Source organism: Spermophilus citellus (genome assembly GCF_964194105.1).
Source record: "Spermophilus citellus genome assembly, chromosome: 6".
Classification (NCBI taxonomy): domain Eukaryota; kingdom Metazoa; phylum Chordata; class Mammalia; order Rodentia; family Sciuridae; genus Spermophilus; species Spermophilus citellus.
Genome location: NC_138187.1, coordinates 72,748,285 through 72,762,813, shown reverse-complemented (window position 1 = coordinate 72,762,813; position 14,529 = coordinate 72,748,285). Strand labels below are relative to the sequence as shown.

Below are 14,529 nucleotides of genomic sequence, written 5' to 3'. Positions count from 1 at the left end.
ATAAGATAAAAATAATATCACCAAGTTGTTACTAGGAAATATTTCTAGTCCAGTGAAACCATATATGAGGAACCCCCAAATACTAGTTTCCTTCATTTCTTCACAAGACCTGACACTTTAGTTCCCAGAGTTTTGGAGGAGACACGTGCCCTCCTAAGAATCATCCTGGTTCTTGATTATAATTCTTATTATTTTCTTTGGGCTGGTCCTGTCTCTTATAGCCAACATCCCTGTCAAAGGACTTCCTCAAAAGATTTTAAGGGAGAAATCTCAACTCTGGGATGGGCTTAATGCCACTCCTCTCAGAAGCAGCCTTCTACCCCAGGAAAGTGATTTGAAAACCTCAGGCCCTCCACGAAGCCATCTAGCTGATCTGTGTCTCCATGGCCTAGCACCCAAGCTGGAGTTGACAACTGAGCTGGATGGTCCTCCCACTCATTTCCTTCCATGCCTGAGAGGTGGACCCTGGAATAATGGTAAGACTTTGACACTTGAGTCAGAAGGAGGGAATCAGTTCTTAATTGTGGGGTTTCTGCCCTCCTAATTAACTGCCACCTTGTGCAGGTACATGATTTGTGGTATTAGTCCTGAGGGTGATTATAAAACCCATCTGGGCTTCTCCATCTAGTTTTTATTGTGTATCAGAATAATTTGTCTATTGTAAGCCAACTGGGTAAGTGCCATCCTTCATTTTCTTTTTGGTACAGTGCCTGCCATTGCCTTAAAGTTCAATTAATAAAATTACAGTAATGACCCTCCTTCTGGCCTGGTCTTTTGGAAGCAATGCTGGGCAGACAATATGTCTGTAGTGGATCTCCTCAGAGCCTAGGTCCTCAGCAGAGGTCAGAGTACAACTGCAACGCTGTGGAGAGAGATCAGGGAACATGACGATTATAGGGAGGGAGGCATACAGACCAGGTTGAGAAAAAGGGATGTTGGGGTGGGGATGGGAGCAAACTAGGCTTAAGAATAGTCTGGAGGTTCTTGTGAAAATCTTTAAATTTAGTGTCAGACTGATATTTTATGTGAATATTGGCTCTTCCGTTGACCAGCTGTGTGTATTGGGACAAATTCCTTAAGCTTCCTTAAGCCTTTTTTTTCCTCACCCGTGAATGGGAATTCCTACCTCTACACTGTGAAGGCTGACAAAGATGTTTTGCTTGATTAAACATTAGTCAAGCGCTGAATCATCTCCTGGGTCTATCTGTGCCCTTTTTATATAATCCAGTTTTAACAAGAACTCCTCACCCCTTCCTGAATATCATGATCACCCTCCATGTTTGATCAGGTTTGATCCTCCACCATCCTTCAGATGACTTCTGGGCACCCTGACCTGTCTTCAGCAAGAATTCTGTTAAGTAACTTTAGCCAGAACCCATTCTTTCATACCACTGATATTTCCTCTTAGTAACTTTCCATCCAGTGACTCTCACCCTGCTCCTTGGCTATAAATTCCCACTTGTGGATGCTGTTTTCAGAGTTGAGACCAACCTCCCCTGCTCCAAAATTCCATTGCATTAGTCCCTATATTTATCACATTAGTCCTGAGGTCTCCACGAGGAAGCCCTTAACAAATGTTATTGAATATATTTTTTTCTTTAACAAGACACAGTAAAACAAAGGTGAAGGGGAGAGTGCCCAGGGCCTCAATAAATGAAAATTTCCTCCCTACCCCAGCCTTCTAGTAATATCCAAACACAGTTTAACCTGAAACTGTTCATCTATCCACAGTTGGATACTCTTGGCCTACTACTGTGGATTCAGGTTTAGGGATTCTGTAAGGATTCTGTTCCAGTTGACCTTGAATCTTGGGTGTCAAATTTACCCCAGGACACAGGGTAGAATAGTGATATGAATAGCTGCAGGATGGAGTTATACTTAGCAAACCAGGAAGGTCACACCTAAGGCCCAAATGCTTCCTTCGGACTGCAGACAGGTAACCAGGTGTGACATGAAGACCTCCGCCCTAGCAGGAAGGACTTTTTTTCTCTCCCGTGCTGCAGCGATGGAGGGTGCTAGGGTTGACTCTGTGTCAAAGGTGGCGTTTGGGGCTCTGAGCAAGAGAATGTCGCGGGAAGCCAGGACATACACAGGGGAGGCTCAGAGCGGCGGGGCGAGCGGGTGGAAAACGAGGGGCGTCGGGCCCGGCTCCCGCGGCGCGGCGGCCGCCAGGTGGCACCAAGGGCCCGGGGCCTGGGTGCCTCCCGCGGGCGGCGCGGCGCGGCGGGGCGGGGCGGGGCAGGAAGGGGTTAAGGAGCTGGCTGAGCCGCCGCCGCGGCTCTTCGGGGAAACCCGGCGCGGGGCGCGGAGGAAGGAGCGGCCGCGGGCTGCGGGGCCGGGCCAATCGGGCGGCGGGCCCGGCGCGCGCGGAGCAGGCAACATGGAGGGAGGCGCGGCGCCCGGCCGCCCGTGACGCGCCGCTGCCCGGCCCGCTGGTCAGCGAGCCCGAGCCGCCCGCGGCCCCGCGGCGCGGAGATGAGCAGGTCCGTGGCGCTGCTCCTCTGCTTGCTGGGCTGCCACGTCTGGAAGGCGGTCACCAAGACGCTGCGGGAGCCTGGCGCCGGAGCCCAAGGTCGGTGGGCGGCGGCGGGTCCGGGGGCTTTGTGTCGCGCAGGGCCTGGCGCAGAGGCGGCGGCGGGAGGGTCCGGGGCTGCATTGTAGTGGCAGCGGCCACCGCAGCCGGAGCCGCGCCGGAGTCGCGCCGCACCGCCGGGCCTGCAGTCCCCGCGCAGCGCTCCCGAGGGGGCGGCGCCGCCCGGGGACGCGGGGCCCGCTGGGCAGATGCTCCCGGGGGGTTGGGGCGGGCGGGGGTGCGGGTGGCACCAGCTGTTGTTGTTGCTGCTGCTGCTGGTGGCTCATCTGGATGCAACCGAACGTCCTTTCCTTTATGCAGTGATAGGGACACGCGGCTCCATCTCCTTTTCGGTGGAAGAAGGCGGCCCAGGGCTCGTCACCGCCGCTCCCCATTCCTGACTAGGGGCTTGGGTCCTAGAATCCCAGCTCCGAGGCTGCGCTCGGCCCTTTTGTTGTGGCGGGGAGGGGGTGGCCGCCGCTCCGGGGTGCCCCCTGCGCCCCAGGACCCGGAGGTCTGCAGCTGCTGCCTTCCACCAGCCTGCCGCAGTTTGGGAAAGTTTCAGGTTTTTTTCCCTATCTGATGTCTTTCCCAGACCTTTAGGGATTTGCTCAGCGGCCTAGAAATCATTGAAGAGGAGAAAAATATTGGAACTGGGAGGCCCTAATCACTTAAAAAAAAAATCATATCCCTTTCTGTATGTCTCCAGCTCTTGCCTTTTGTCTAATCTTTGGCCTCTGCAAATCTGCTTTCCAGCCATGGGAGTAACGTGGTCGCCTCTGAGAATGGCTACAAGACTGTCTTTTGTTTTTTACCTATGAATTTATCTGGGGGGGGGGGACCCCAGAGCTTCCTTGGCATGTTTTAGTGGGGTCAAAATCGAGTGCTTCTCTATTGCTGGCCTTTTAGAAAAGGAGATTGAGGCCCTCGGATGAGCATCTGCATCCCGGCTCCTTGGGGCCTCTCAGGTCTCAGAAAGGTTCTTCCCTGTGGCTATGAGAACCCCAAGATCGCTGAGGTGTGTGGCCTGCAAAGTTGGCCCTGCACACTGAAGGAGGAGGAGGGCTCCATCCCAGCGTTCTCTTGCTGGGACCCTGCCTTATCCTTTTTCTTCATGCTAACCCTTTCCTGGTGCCAGGGACCAGAGAAGCCTGGACCTAACACTGTGGCAGGGAGGGGAGGCTCTGCCCACTATCTGGGTTTAGTTTCTTACCTACATGTTGAATTAAAGGTTTTTGTATCCATCACTTGACTGTTCACTTGTTGGCATCTCTCAAATGCATTGCTTCTTCTAGAGTTATGGTAGAAAATGACCATTGTGATATGTGTATAAATTTAGCAATGCATTATGGAAAGGGGGACATTGACAGGGTACAAAAAGGACCCATATGTCTTTTCATGTAGGAAATGAATGTTTATGACATTAGATCATCAACGCTGAATCGTAGCCTCTTTCATTTATACCCTACTGCTCTTTGAATCAGTTATTTTAGTGAATATGATATTTTTGCCTCAATGAAGCCATTATTTTCAAAGAGCAGTTTGGATTTTTTTTTTGTCATCGGAAATATACAATATATGGAAATATTGGTTGTGCACTTGTAAAATTGAGGAGTGTGGCTCCAATTTCTTTAAAAAGTCACCAAAAAAACCTACTACTAGGTTTTAGGTCTAAGATCATGCTTTACTGAATTCTTGCTGCTAAACCCTCAGAAATGGAAGATTCTGTGAACTGGGGAGGAAAACAGTCAACCTGTGAGGATTTGCCTAGGTTGAATATCTTAGTATATGGAATGGCTTCAGTGGGAGTCAAGTGTTTGGGAATGTTCTTCCCCTTAGATTACTTCATTCATTAACTTGTTATTTAGAGTAACAGTAAATTTTTTAAGGTGTTGAGCCCAAGAGCTGTATCAGAAGTCAGGATCTCACCATCTGACATCTGAATTTGGGGTTAGTCATTATTCAGGGAATGGGCAATTTCTCTTTTGACACATATGGTTGCTTTCAACCCACTGAGTTCTTCAAAGCATCTTGATATTTATCACTATGTTCCCCCCCCCCCCCCCCCAGTGCTGGGAATTGAATCCAGGGCCTTGCCAGTGCTAGGCAAGCACTCTACTACTGAGTCATATCCCTAGCCCATCACTCTCTTCTAATAGTTTTAAAATGCATGTCTTCTCTGTTCCCCTGGATCTTGGACACAGTGAAGACAAATGTTACATTTGATTTCACTTTGCATTTTTACAGAAGGTTGCTGATTGTTTTGCTCATAGTTGGGGCTCAGGTAGTACTAAATGGATGAAAGGTTGGAGATGCTAATGTGTATACCAGAGTGCAACCTGAGATTATCACTGTTAGCATGCATTTTAAGAAGGAAAGTTCAATGCCTATTTTCTCCAAAACCTAATTGTAAGACTTGTTTTTGTATTGTAGAAACAAACTTGAATCAGATTTAGAACATGTGTGTACACACACTTTGTACACCAACAGGGTTTGGAAATCACATAAGTGAAACTACTTGGAGATCTCAAACGTATAGAAACCGTGCACTCTAGTATTCCAACTAGGTTCTTGGGACTAAATGATACCTACTTTATTAAGTGAAAATTATAACATCTGGAGAAACCAACATCTGCCAAATTTCTTGGCATTACTTTGCTGTTTATATATTCAAGATAAAATTCAAGTTTTGGTTTTAGATTCTCTTACTGTAGCTGCTTTGAATCAGCAAAGCTATTCCAATGCAGTAGTTAGTTGCCATGTGATTAATATCATTAATATGAAGAATATGATTGGGTATTTTTATTCAGGGGCTAGACGAGTTGTTCTGAAGTGTTTACAGTGTCTTTTGTGGAAATTTTACAGAAAGTGTTATTCAAAAATATTGACTAACTTTGACTTGCAGTATGTCTTACAAAACTGCACAGAGAGAGCTTGATAGAGGGGGCCCTCTCCTTGAAGAGCAGTAAGCTGTGCAGATGTACTCTATAGGGATGTGTTTTTGAAGCCCAACACTATTTATTTGCCAAAAGAAAGGTCAGTACTAGGTGAAAGACTTCATGCTCAGACTTCTATAGTTCCATCTTTATTTTTTTGTTATTATCTAGTCTTCAATAATGTGTAAACTTTTTGTTCCTACAGAAAAGCTACAATATGTCATAACATTTGAGTGAATGGTTGGCTACCACTCTTCTCTCCAAGAGCTCTATTTTTTGCCAAACTCAAACTTCAATTATTAGACCACTGTGATCAGTTGAAAGACTGAAGCCATGAATGGAGGGCTCTTAGGCTGACATTATATTAAGAGCAAAGAGCATGACTTTTTCTTTTTTCCTTGTGGGGCTAGAGATGGAACTCAGGGTCTCTTGCATGCTGGAAAAGCATTCTACCACTGAGCTTCATGCCCAGCCCAAGAGCATACCATCTAAACAAAAAATTTGCATCTTGGGAACCTGGAGAACTTAGACTGACAGAGGCCACTGGGGTATCATTGAAAGCCAGATGTGACAACTCTATGCAGAAACAACTGCAACAACAACTAGGGGATTTCTGGAAAAGTCTTGGAAATGACTTTATGATTTTTTTTTTTTTTTTTGAGACATGGTCTTACAATGTTGCCTAGGCTGACTTCATACTCCTGGGCTCAAGTAATCCTCCTGCCTCAACCTTCTGAGTAGCTGAAACTATAGATGTGAGCTACTGTGCCCAGTTTTAAATTATATTTGTAATCCTACTTGTTCTGTAATACTTTGTAATTTATAGGCTACTAGCTTAAAATCCTAAAATCCTGAGTGAATTTATTTCTTTTTCTTTTTCTTTTCTTTTCTTTTTTCAGTGCCAGGGATCCAAACCAGGGGTGTTTAATCACTGAGCCATATCCACAGCTCTTTTTATGTTTTATTTTGAGACAGGGTTTCACTAAGATGCTTAGGGCCTCACTAAATTGCTGAGGCTGGCTTTGAACTTTTGATCCTCCTGCCTCAGCCTCCTCACCTGCTGGGATTATAGGTGTATACTACTGCACCCAGCTACAGAGTGAATTTCTAAACTCATAGCTGTCAAATGGCTTTCTGAGTTTTAATCAGCTCTTCTTTTTGATACTGATATATCTGTAAATCTCTATAAATCACTCTAACAGCTTCATCATTGTTGGCAAATACTAAGTAATTTTAGTAAGTACTAATTTACTAGTTTTAATAAAAAGCACATGGAATTCAGTTGGACACCACACATGTATATTGGAAGGAAGACTTAGATAAACATTTCAGAGATTTAGATGAAAGGATTTGTGATGACAACCAGCTCGTGTACTTTTTGTGAAACATGTTTAGTGGAAATTTCTATACACACGCACAGTTTGATCAAGTTATAGAGAAATATTGTAAACAAATCATTTTCACCAACTACTTCATGACTTGAACACCACAATTTTTACTAAATTATTTTGTTCCAGCAAATGTGGAACTGAATGTATTTTTTTTAAATCAAGCTTTAAGTAGATCAGTTAAGTGTATGAAATAACTGTTTTTAAAAGAAATTCTACACTCTGACCCAATTCATGCCCTCTATTAAGAAATGCCTAATATTTTGAAACTCAAATTTGCAAATAGGCAAAATTTAAGGCAACTACCCGGTTAGAAAGGGATTCCTATAAGTTCTTTTAAAAAAGCAGTTTGGCCAACATGTTTTGAATGACTCCATCTTTCTGTGATCAAGTATTTGCCAGCTCCTCTTCCTCCTTGATTCAAGTCAGTCTGCCAACAATTGCTTTTTTTTCTTTCATTTATCCCTCACAAAATATATGAACCCTTACAGATTACAGTAATTAGACTTTTCCATGTGGGGAGCTCCACCTTCCCATCTCTTGCCTTTAGCTGATATTTCAGTTTTATTTCTTTATATCTAATAGACACTTTTAATTCAAAGTGCCAGGTTTACCTTAAACTTCTCATCCTGCACCCTTCAATTGGACTCAAAATCTGGCTATCTCCTTAAATCCTTTCTCTGCCTTGCGGTCCATACAATCTATAATCTTACAAGTGCATTTACATAGCTTATTTTAGTGCCAACAGGATCTTGCGGACCAAGGAGAAGCCAGGCCAAGAGAAGTAAATTGACCTAAGATAATGTACTGCTCAGGCACACAGAACCTGTGATAGATAGAATAATGGCACCAAAGATGTCAATGTCCTAATCCTCACAATCTTTTTTTATGGGAAGGGGGTGGGTACTAGAGATTGAAGGGCACTTGACTACTGAGCCACATCCCCAGACCTAGTTTGTATTTTTTTTTAAAATTCAGAGGCAGAGTCTCACTGTATTGCTTAATGCCTCACCTTTGCTGAGGCTGGCTTTGAACTCGAAATCATCCTGTCTTAGCCTCCTGAGCCTCTGGGGTTGCAGGTGTGGGCCATGAACCCGGCCCTATAACCTTTGAATATGTTACTTTACATGGTATAAGAGACTTTGCAGATATGATTCTGTTAAAGATGATGAGATGGGATGATTTCTTGTCAGGAGTGGTGAATGAATCATTTCTTTGAACTGCAAAGTCCTGGGCAGTAGACACCCACCTTGGGAATTTCTGGTGCAAGGGTACCAAGAAAACTGTCCATTCTGAACTACTTGTGTGGGTGGAGCCAGTAGAATCAGGGATCTTTATAAAAGGAAGGCAGAGGGGTTAGAATCAGAGGAGATGTGATGATGGAAGCAGAGGGTCACAGTTAGAGATAAAGGATGTTACACCACCAGCTTTGAAGATGGAGGAAAGGTCCTTGAGCCACCTTTAGAAGCTGGAACAGGCCAGGAAACAGGTTCTCCCCTAAAGCCTCCAGAAAGCATAGTTTTGTGAACATTTTGAGATTAGCCCAGTGACACTGATTCGGAACTTCTGATCTCCAGAATTGTAAGATAATAAAGTCAGATTGTTTTAAGCCACTAAAATTTTGGTAATATATTATTGTAGCAATTGGAAACTATACAGACCCAAACGCCTAAGTACTATAAAAAGAGATAACAACTGACAACTGTACTGCCTGGACCACTTTTTGGAATCAAGCTGCTAAAGATAACATTTGAAAAAAAAATGCATGGGGTTGTTGCATCTGTTTAGCAAAATTCTGCCAAACTGGTGCTATGATATGAATCCATGGGGAGCACCTCAAGGGATTACCAAAGTAAGTATTTTTCATTCAAACAAGATCAGAGGGCTGCAATGTTTCTTTTCATAAGCAAGGTACATCAACTCGGCCATGTTCTTCTAGAGTTTGGATTCACTTCTGCAGAGAGAAGTTGATTGACTTTTGAACCCCCTGTCAAAAGATATTTTTAGAAAGCTTGCTTGCTTGGAAACTTTGCTCGAATTTTTGTTGAAACATAACTCTTGGTAGCAAAATGAGTTAGAAGAAAGTTGTGATCAGATGTCACCATAAGCTCTCAGTGCCTTGAAATATTAGGGGAAGCCCCTCCCCCCAACTTGAGTAGTCTCCCAGTTGTCTCAGAGGCTCAGAACACACCCAGTATTTATCCACTTCTCTTAGGCTACTGGGCCCCTCAAGCTCCAGGGCAGGCACCATTTAAACAATTGAAGGAGTCATTTGGCATTTGTTTTTTAAGGATGTGATACAGCAATCTGTATACGGGGTAAAAATGGGAGTTCATAACCCACTTGAATCAAACTGAAATATGATATATTAAGAACTATGTAATGTTTTGAACGACCAACAATTAAAAAAAAAAAACAATTGAAGGAGCCCCCAAGCAAGAGCAGGTGCAGTGTGTGAACCAAGGATAAGTCTCAACCCTGAGCCCCTTAGGGAACACAGGAAAAGAACAATCACTTGGGTTTTTCATTGAGAACAAAAGAATTAAGTTGAGTGTAGACAAGTGAGAGAGACAGGTTGACCCTGGGGCAGGTCCCAAAACAGCAGCTGTAGAGGTCCCTGGGAAATAAGTGGAGAGTGTGGAATTCCAGCCTGTGTCCCTGGGAAGGAGAAGGATAGGGACCTGGCTTGGCATGAGTTTCCCACAAAGAAATAAAGTCAAGAATGGAGAGAAGCTAGAACCTTCTTTACTTTGGGGCTTTGGCAAAAAGGTAAGTAAGTGGAGAAGGGAATCACCTGATGGCTGAGGTCCTCGCATGTTGGAGTAGCATACTTACCCCACCTACCCCAACCCTCACTTATGTAGACCTGAGCCCTCACCAGCATGCTTGTGTCTGCCTGAGTTTGTTCCTTTGACCCAGACTCTTTTTCACATTCTCTCTCTCCAAACACCCTTTTATCTAGTTTTCTTTCTTACAGAGAAATGTTTGAGTGGTTCTCATTTACCCAAAGTATAAAGCATGAATTTGTAAGTCTAGCCTTTCCAGCCTCCCTTGGTCTTCCTCAAGCATGTGACTTCTCCCACCTTTACCTCCTGTTCTTCACCAGTTTAAATTATTTTCTCTGGTAGGACACTCTTACCATTCTTGTACATCCTCACTTCCCTTCACCTACAGCCTTTTTCTGCTCTTAAGATCAAGTTCCCAATAGCATCTACCCTATGAAGACAGAGTGCCAAACTACTTATTAAGATCAAGTTCCCAATAGCATCTACCCTATGAAGACAGAGTGCCAAACTACTTATTAAGATCAAGTTCCCAATAGCATCTACCCTATGAAGACAGAGTGCCAAACTACTTATTAAGCCAAAAAGAGGTGGCACATGATCAGGGGGGAGGGGTAGTATATTTTTGTGTAAGCTCATTTCAGAGTTTTTACCCTCTTATGTTTTACAGTTCAAGTGGAAAAATTAAAGAATAAAGTCAGAAGAACACACTAAAGTTCTTTTTATGTAATTACGCAAGAGTATCTTAAATAAGATGAAACCTACCAATGCTTGGGTGGCTGAAAGCTGCTATTGCCTGTCAGTAATGTTTGATTCTAGGCATTTCAAGGACTCACCCACAGTAAATACTAGGATGTTTTATTAAGGAGAGCATGTCCGCCTGTTTTCCTAAAAGAGGTCCTCTTGGTGACTGGATGTTCAAACCACTGCAGCATAAATAGGGCAGTCTTGTGCTACAATGATTTCCAATTTCAGTTGGTGCCCAGAATAATAATTATGGAGACAATTAGGTAAAGCTTTCTCATATTGTATAATCTGTTGGAGAAGATAGGATTATCAAATGTAAATTTAATATATTCATCAAGTGTTTCAAACCTTTACTTTTACAGAAAATATAAAAAGGTATACTCAAATGTGAGAACTCCAAGATATTTTGGAATAGTGAGAAGTAGCAAATAGCACAGGAAAAGATGGCTTAGGACCAGATACTTTGCAAATGAGTACTAAGTATATGGAAGATTGTTTCATTTTATTATTTTGCTTGTCTTATTTTAAGCTGTACTGCAAAGGAATAGAGAAGTTTAATGAGGAAACACATAACTATTTCCAAGTCAAATGAACATTTTTATTTGTTTACACACATACAACACACACACACACTCAAGATTTAAGTAGTGATTGAATTTGAAGTGAGGGAAGGATTTCTAATTTTGACATGGCTGAGTGAAAGACACTGACCGTTTTTATTAAAACTATCCTAAGTCTATTAGGTGACTCATATTGATAGACTTATGATTTCAAAAACAGCAGTATTTGCCCAGTCTCAATGGATGAGGGTCACTCTTTGCCACTTTTTGCTGACAGTATTAGAGTGGTTCCTTTGTACCACTTAAATCTCTCCTCTCAGAGAGGAAGGTAAAAAAGGATGTTTTCTAATGAAAATTTATCTTAACAGAGAATTAAAACACATGTATATTGGGTCTTAATATTTTATTATAAAATAACATTTATTATCTAGTTGTTGATTAATAATTATCATTCACTTTTAATGATATTTTGTTAAGAATTTGGATGAGGACTTGGTCAAGCCATGGATTATACTTTCCTATGAAATAAAGTTAAGAGGAAGTTTGCAAAATTTAGATCCAAATAAAAAAGCTTCTGAGGGCAGTAACTCTGGCAGAAACAAAATTTCAGAATGGGACAGATTAACATTTCTTTTTTAATCAATGGGAAAAAGATTTAGATCCTTTAGTTGACCAAAAGTTTCAAGGAAGGGCTGTTGTGACTTGGTTACCCCAGCTTCCAGGGCGATCTTGGGTTGTCCTGATAAAGATATGGCTCTAGAAAGTTCATTAGGACATGATCCTACTGTGTTATGAGCTGTCCTGGCCATCCTTGGAGGATTGTCATTGGTCCTAGGGAGGAGATTTGAGATTTCCATTGACACTGCTTGACACATCCGATGAGAACATGTTTACCCTTACCACATTGTAATCCACTTGTGACTTTTGGTGAGGCAGGGCTGGACTGGCAGGCCTCTGTGCACAGAACCCTTCAACAGCAACTTCACTGTCCTTGGTCATCACAGGCTCAGCTCCAGAATAGCTGAACTGAGTTCAGTGGGTGGAGAAGTCCAGGATTATTATTATTTTTTAAGGATAGCAGCTAAATGCTTAGTGTCAAAGTCTTCTTCATGAAACATGGACCAGTCCCAGAGAATATTTTGCTTAGAAGGAAAAAAGATACAGGGAGACATGTAGGGAGCTTGAAATATTTTCAGGGCCAATACATTAGTTTTGTATTGAGGCCTTAGCAAATTACCTCGCATTTAGTGGTTCAGAACACCCATTATCATGGGATAGTTTTCATGGGACAGAAGCTGGGCACAGCATACCTCAGAGTCTCTGCCTGGAGCTTCACAGGGCCAAAATCAAAGCTTCTGCTGGGCTTTGTTCTTTTCAGAGGCTCTGGGGAAGAATCTGCTTCCAAACTCATCCAAGTTGTCCAAATCCAGTTACTTGCAGATGCCGGGCTGGGGTCCCTGTTGCTCTGCTGTCTGTCAGCCAGGAGCCTTTTTTTAGTTCCACAAAGCCACCTACAGTCTGTCACCTTGCCACTTCTGTCGCAAGCCAGCAACAGCACATTTCGTCCTTTCTGTGTCAGATGGCTCTGGTTTGTTCATCTGCTCTGCCTCTGACCACAGCCAGAGAAAGTCCTTCACCTTTAAGGGCTCATGTGATTAGATTGGACCTGAGGGATGATCCAGAGTTATCTCCCTATTTCCTGAAGCACTTCACTTTAATTACCTCTGTAGTCCCATTTGCCAGAATCCATTTCCCGAGTCCAGGTACACAAGGTGTGCACGTTCTGCTGCCACAGCCCTAGTGTAGAGGATGTGTCATGAATCTCCAGTGGACAGAGGCACCTGCCACTGGAGGTGTGGAGGAGGTGGAAGATTGCTCAGCATGTTCTCTCTGTAATTCTGGAGAAGAGTTCTGGGCAAGCGACTTCTTGTGCCTTTTGCCCCTAGACTTTAGAAACCTGGCGTGGGCACACAGAAGAAAAACATGAGACAGCTTATGCAATAACAAAAGCTATTGTAAAATACTGTATTTAAAGCTGAGTTTTGTATTTTGATTCTGAGAGTAAAGTTTATTTGGATAATAAATATTTAAGTAGGATTTATTAAATATGTATTACTTGTTATTTAAATAATATTTAATAAATATTTATAATACCTCAGTTGCACTTAACATTAGCGTAATAGAGACAAGGACTCTCCTGGACATGGAAAAAATAACAGTAGTAATTAGCTAATGTGATTGGTGCTTATCACTACACAGAGTAACTTGACAGATTATCTTATTTAATCTTCACATCAATCCTTTGAACTATAAATGTCATTCTTATTTTATAGAAGAAGAAGGTGGGGTTCAGAGAAGGTACATCACTTTCCCAAAGTCACACAGTAATGGGCATAATCCACTGTGTTATAGGAGGCTACTTAGCCTTTACCCTCAGACTATGTCATTTTATGAGTTTGAGGATAAAATTATAATTTCACAGTTTTTTTCTATTTATTGATTCATTTATTGTGGTCCTAGGGATGGTACCCAGGGCTTCACACATGGTATGCAAATGCTGTACCACTGAGCTATATCCCCAGCCCCAATGTCACATAATTTTAATCATCGTGGTATTCTACCAATATAAAATGGGGCTCTTAATTGTCCTGATAATTTTTTAAAATTTTTATTTGTTATATATGACAACAGAATGCATTACAATTTGTATTACACATATAGAGCACAATTTTTCATATCTCTGGTTGTATACAAAGTAGAGTCACATCCTTCATGTCTTCTTACACGTACTTAGGGTAACGATGGTCATCCCATTCCATTACCTTTCCTACCCTTATGCCCCTTCCCTTTCTCTCCCTCCCCTTTGTCCTGGTAATTTTTAAGAAGAAAGGCAAAAAAATACCCCTTTATGTGGTCCTTATTTACCTTTGATCCATGGAGAGTGACCTTGAACAATTATTTGCTGAGTATCTCCTAAGAGCCAAGTTTGGAACTTGGTGCTGTGTGGCATCCAGATTTGTAGAAGAGTTCATATAAAGAACTCTCAAGAGCTCTGAAGGGATGTTCAATAGAGCAGTGTGGGATTAGGGCTATACCCAGCTAGGGTTCCGGGCATCATTTGGCTTGGGTGCAAAGTCCAGTAGTGTTAGAGAATCCTGATCCGTGTTTGAGCTTACCATTGGCAAGTTGGAGGTTGAAAGGATATGGTCCTGGGCAGAGCAGTCACTCAGGGATGACTGTTTTGGATTTATGAGATGCCTTTTTCTCTTTTGACACAAGGGGAGGAGTTAAAATACCAGTATTTATTTAGTATTTGAACTTACTTGTAAAAATTTGATATTTTGCTCTATTTAAGAAAAACTCCCTGGTTTATTTTTGCTTATACAATAATCCAAAAATTAATTTAAAAAATGATTGTTTTATGTGACTATAAACATTTTCCCCAATTTATGAAAATGTCATAAAAGAAAAGAAAAAGATTTTGCAGGGAGGGGCTGGGGTTGTGGCTCAGAGGTAGAGTGCTCGCCTAGCATGCATGAGGCA

At 42.6% G+C, this 14,529-nt stretch overlaps 1 protein-coding gene across 3 annotated transcripts in view; it reads left to right on the top strand.

Moving 5' to 3' along the window:
• The first annotated feature begins 2,226 nt into the window (after positions 1 to 2,226).
• FAM171A1 (family with sequence similarity 171 member A1) overlaps positions 2,227 to 14,529 on the top strand; it is a 116,764-nt gene continuing 104,461 nt past the window's right edge. The window contains exon 1 of one of the 3 annotated variants that reach the window (XM_081297634.1): positions 2,227 to 2,572. In XM_081297634.1, coding sequence (XP_081153760.1) covers positions 2,476 to 2,572 — 97 coding nt within the window. In that variant the 5' untranslated portion in view covers positions 2,227 to 2,475. The remainder of the gene's footprint in view (positions 2,573 to 14,529) is intronic. The other 2 variants (XM_081297633.1, XM_081297635.1) reach the window with 2 other exon arrangements.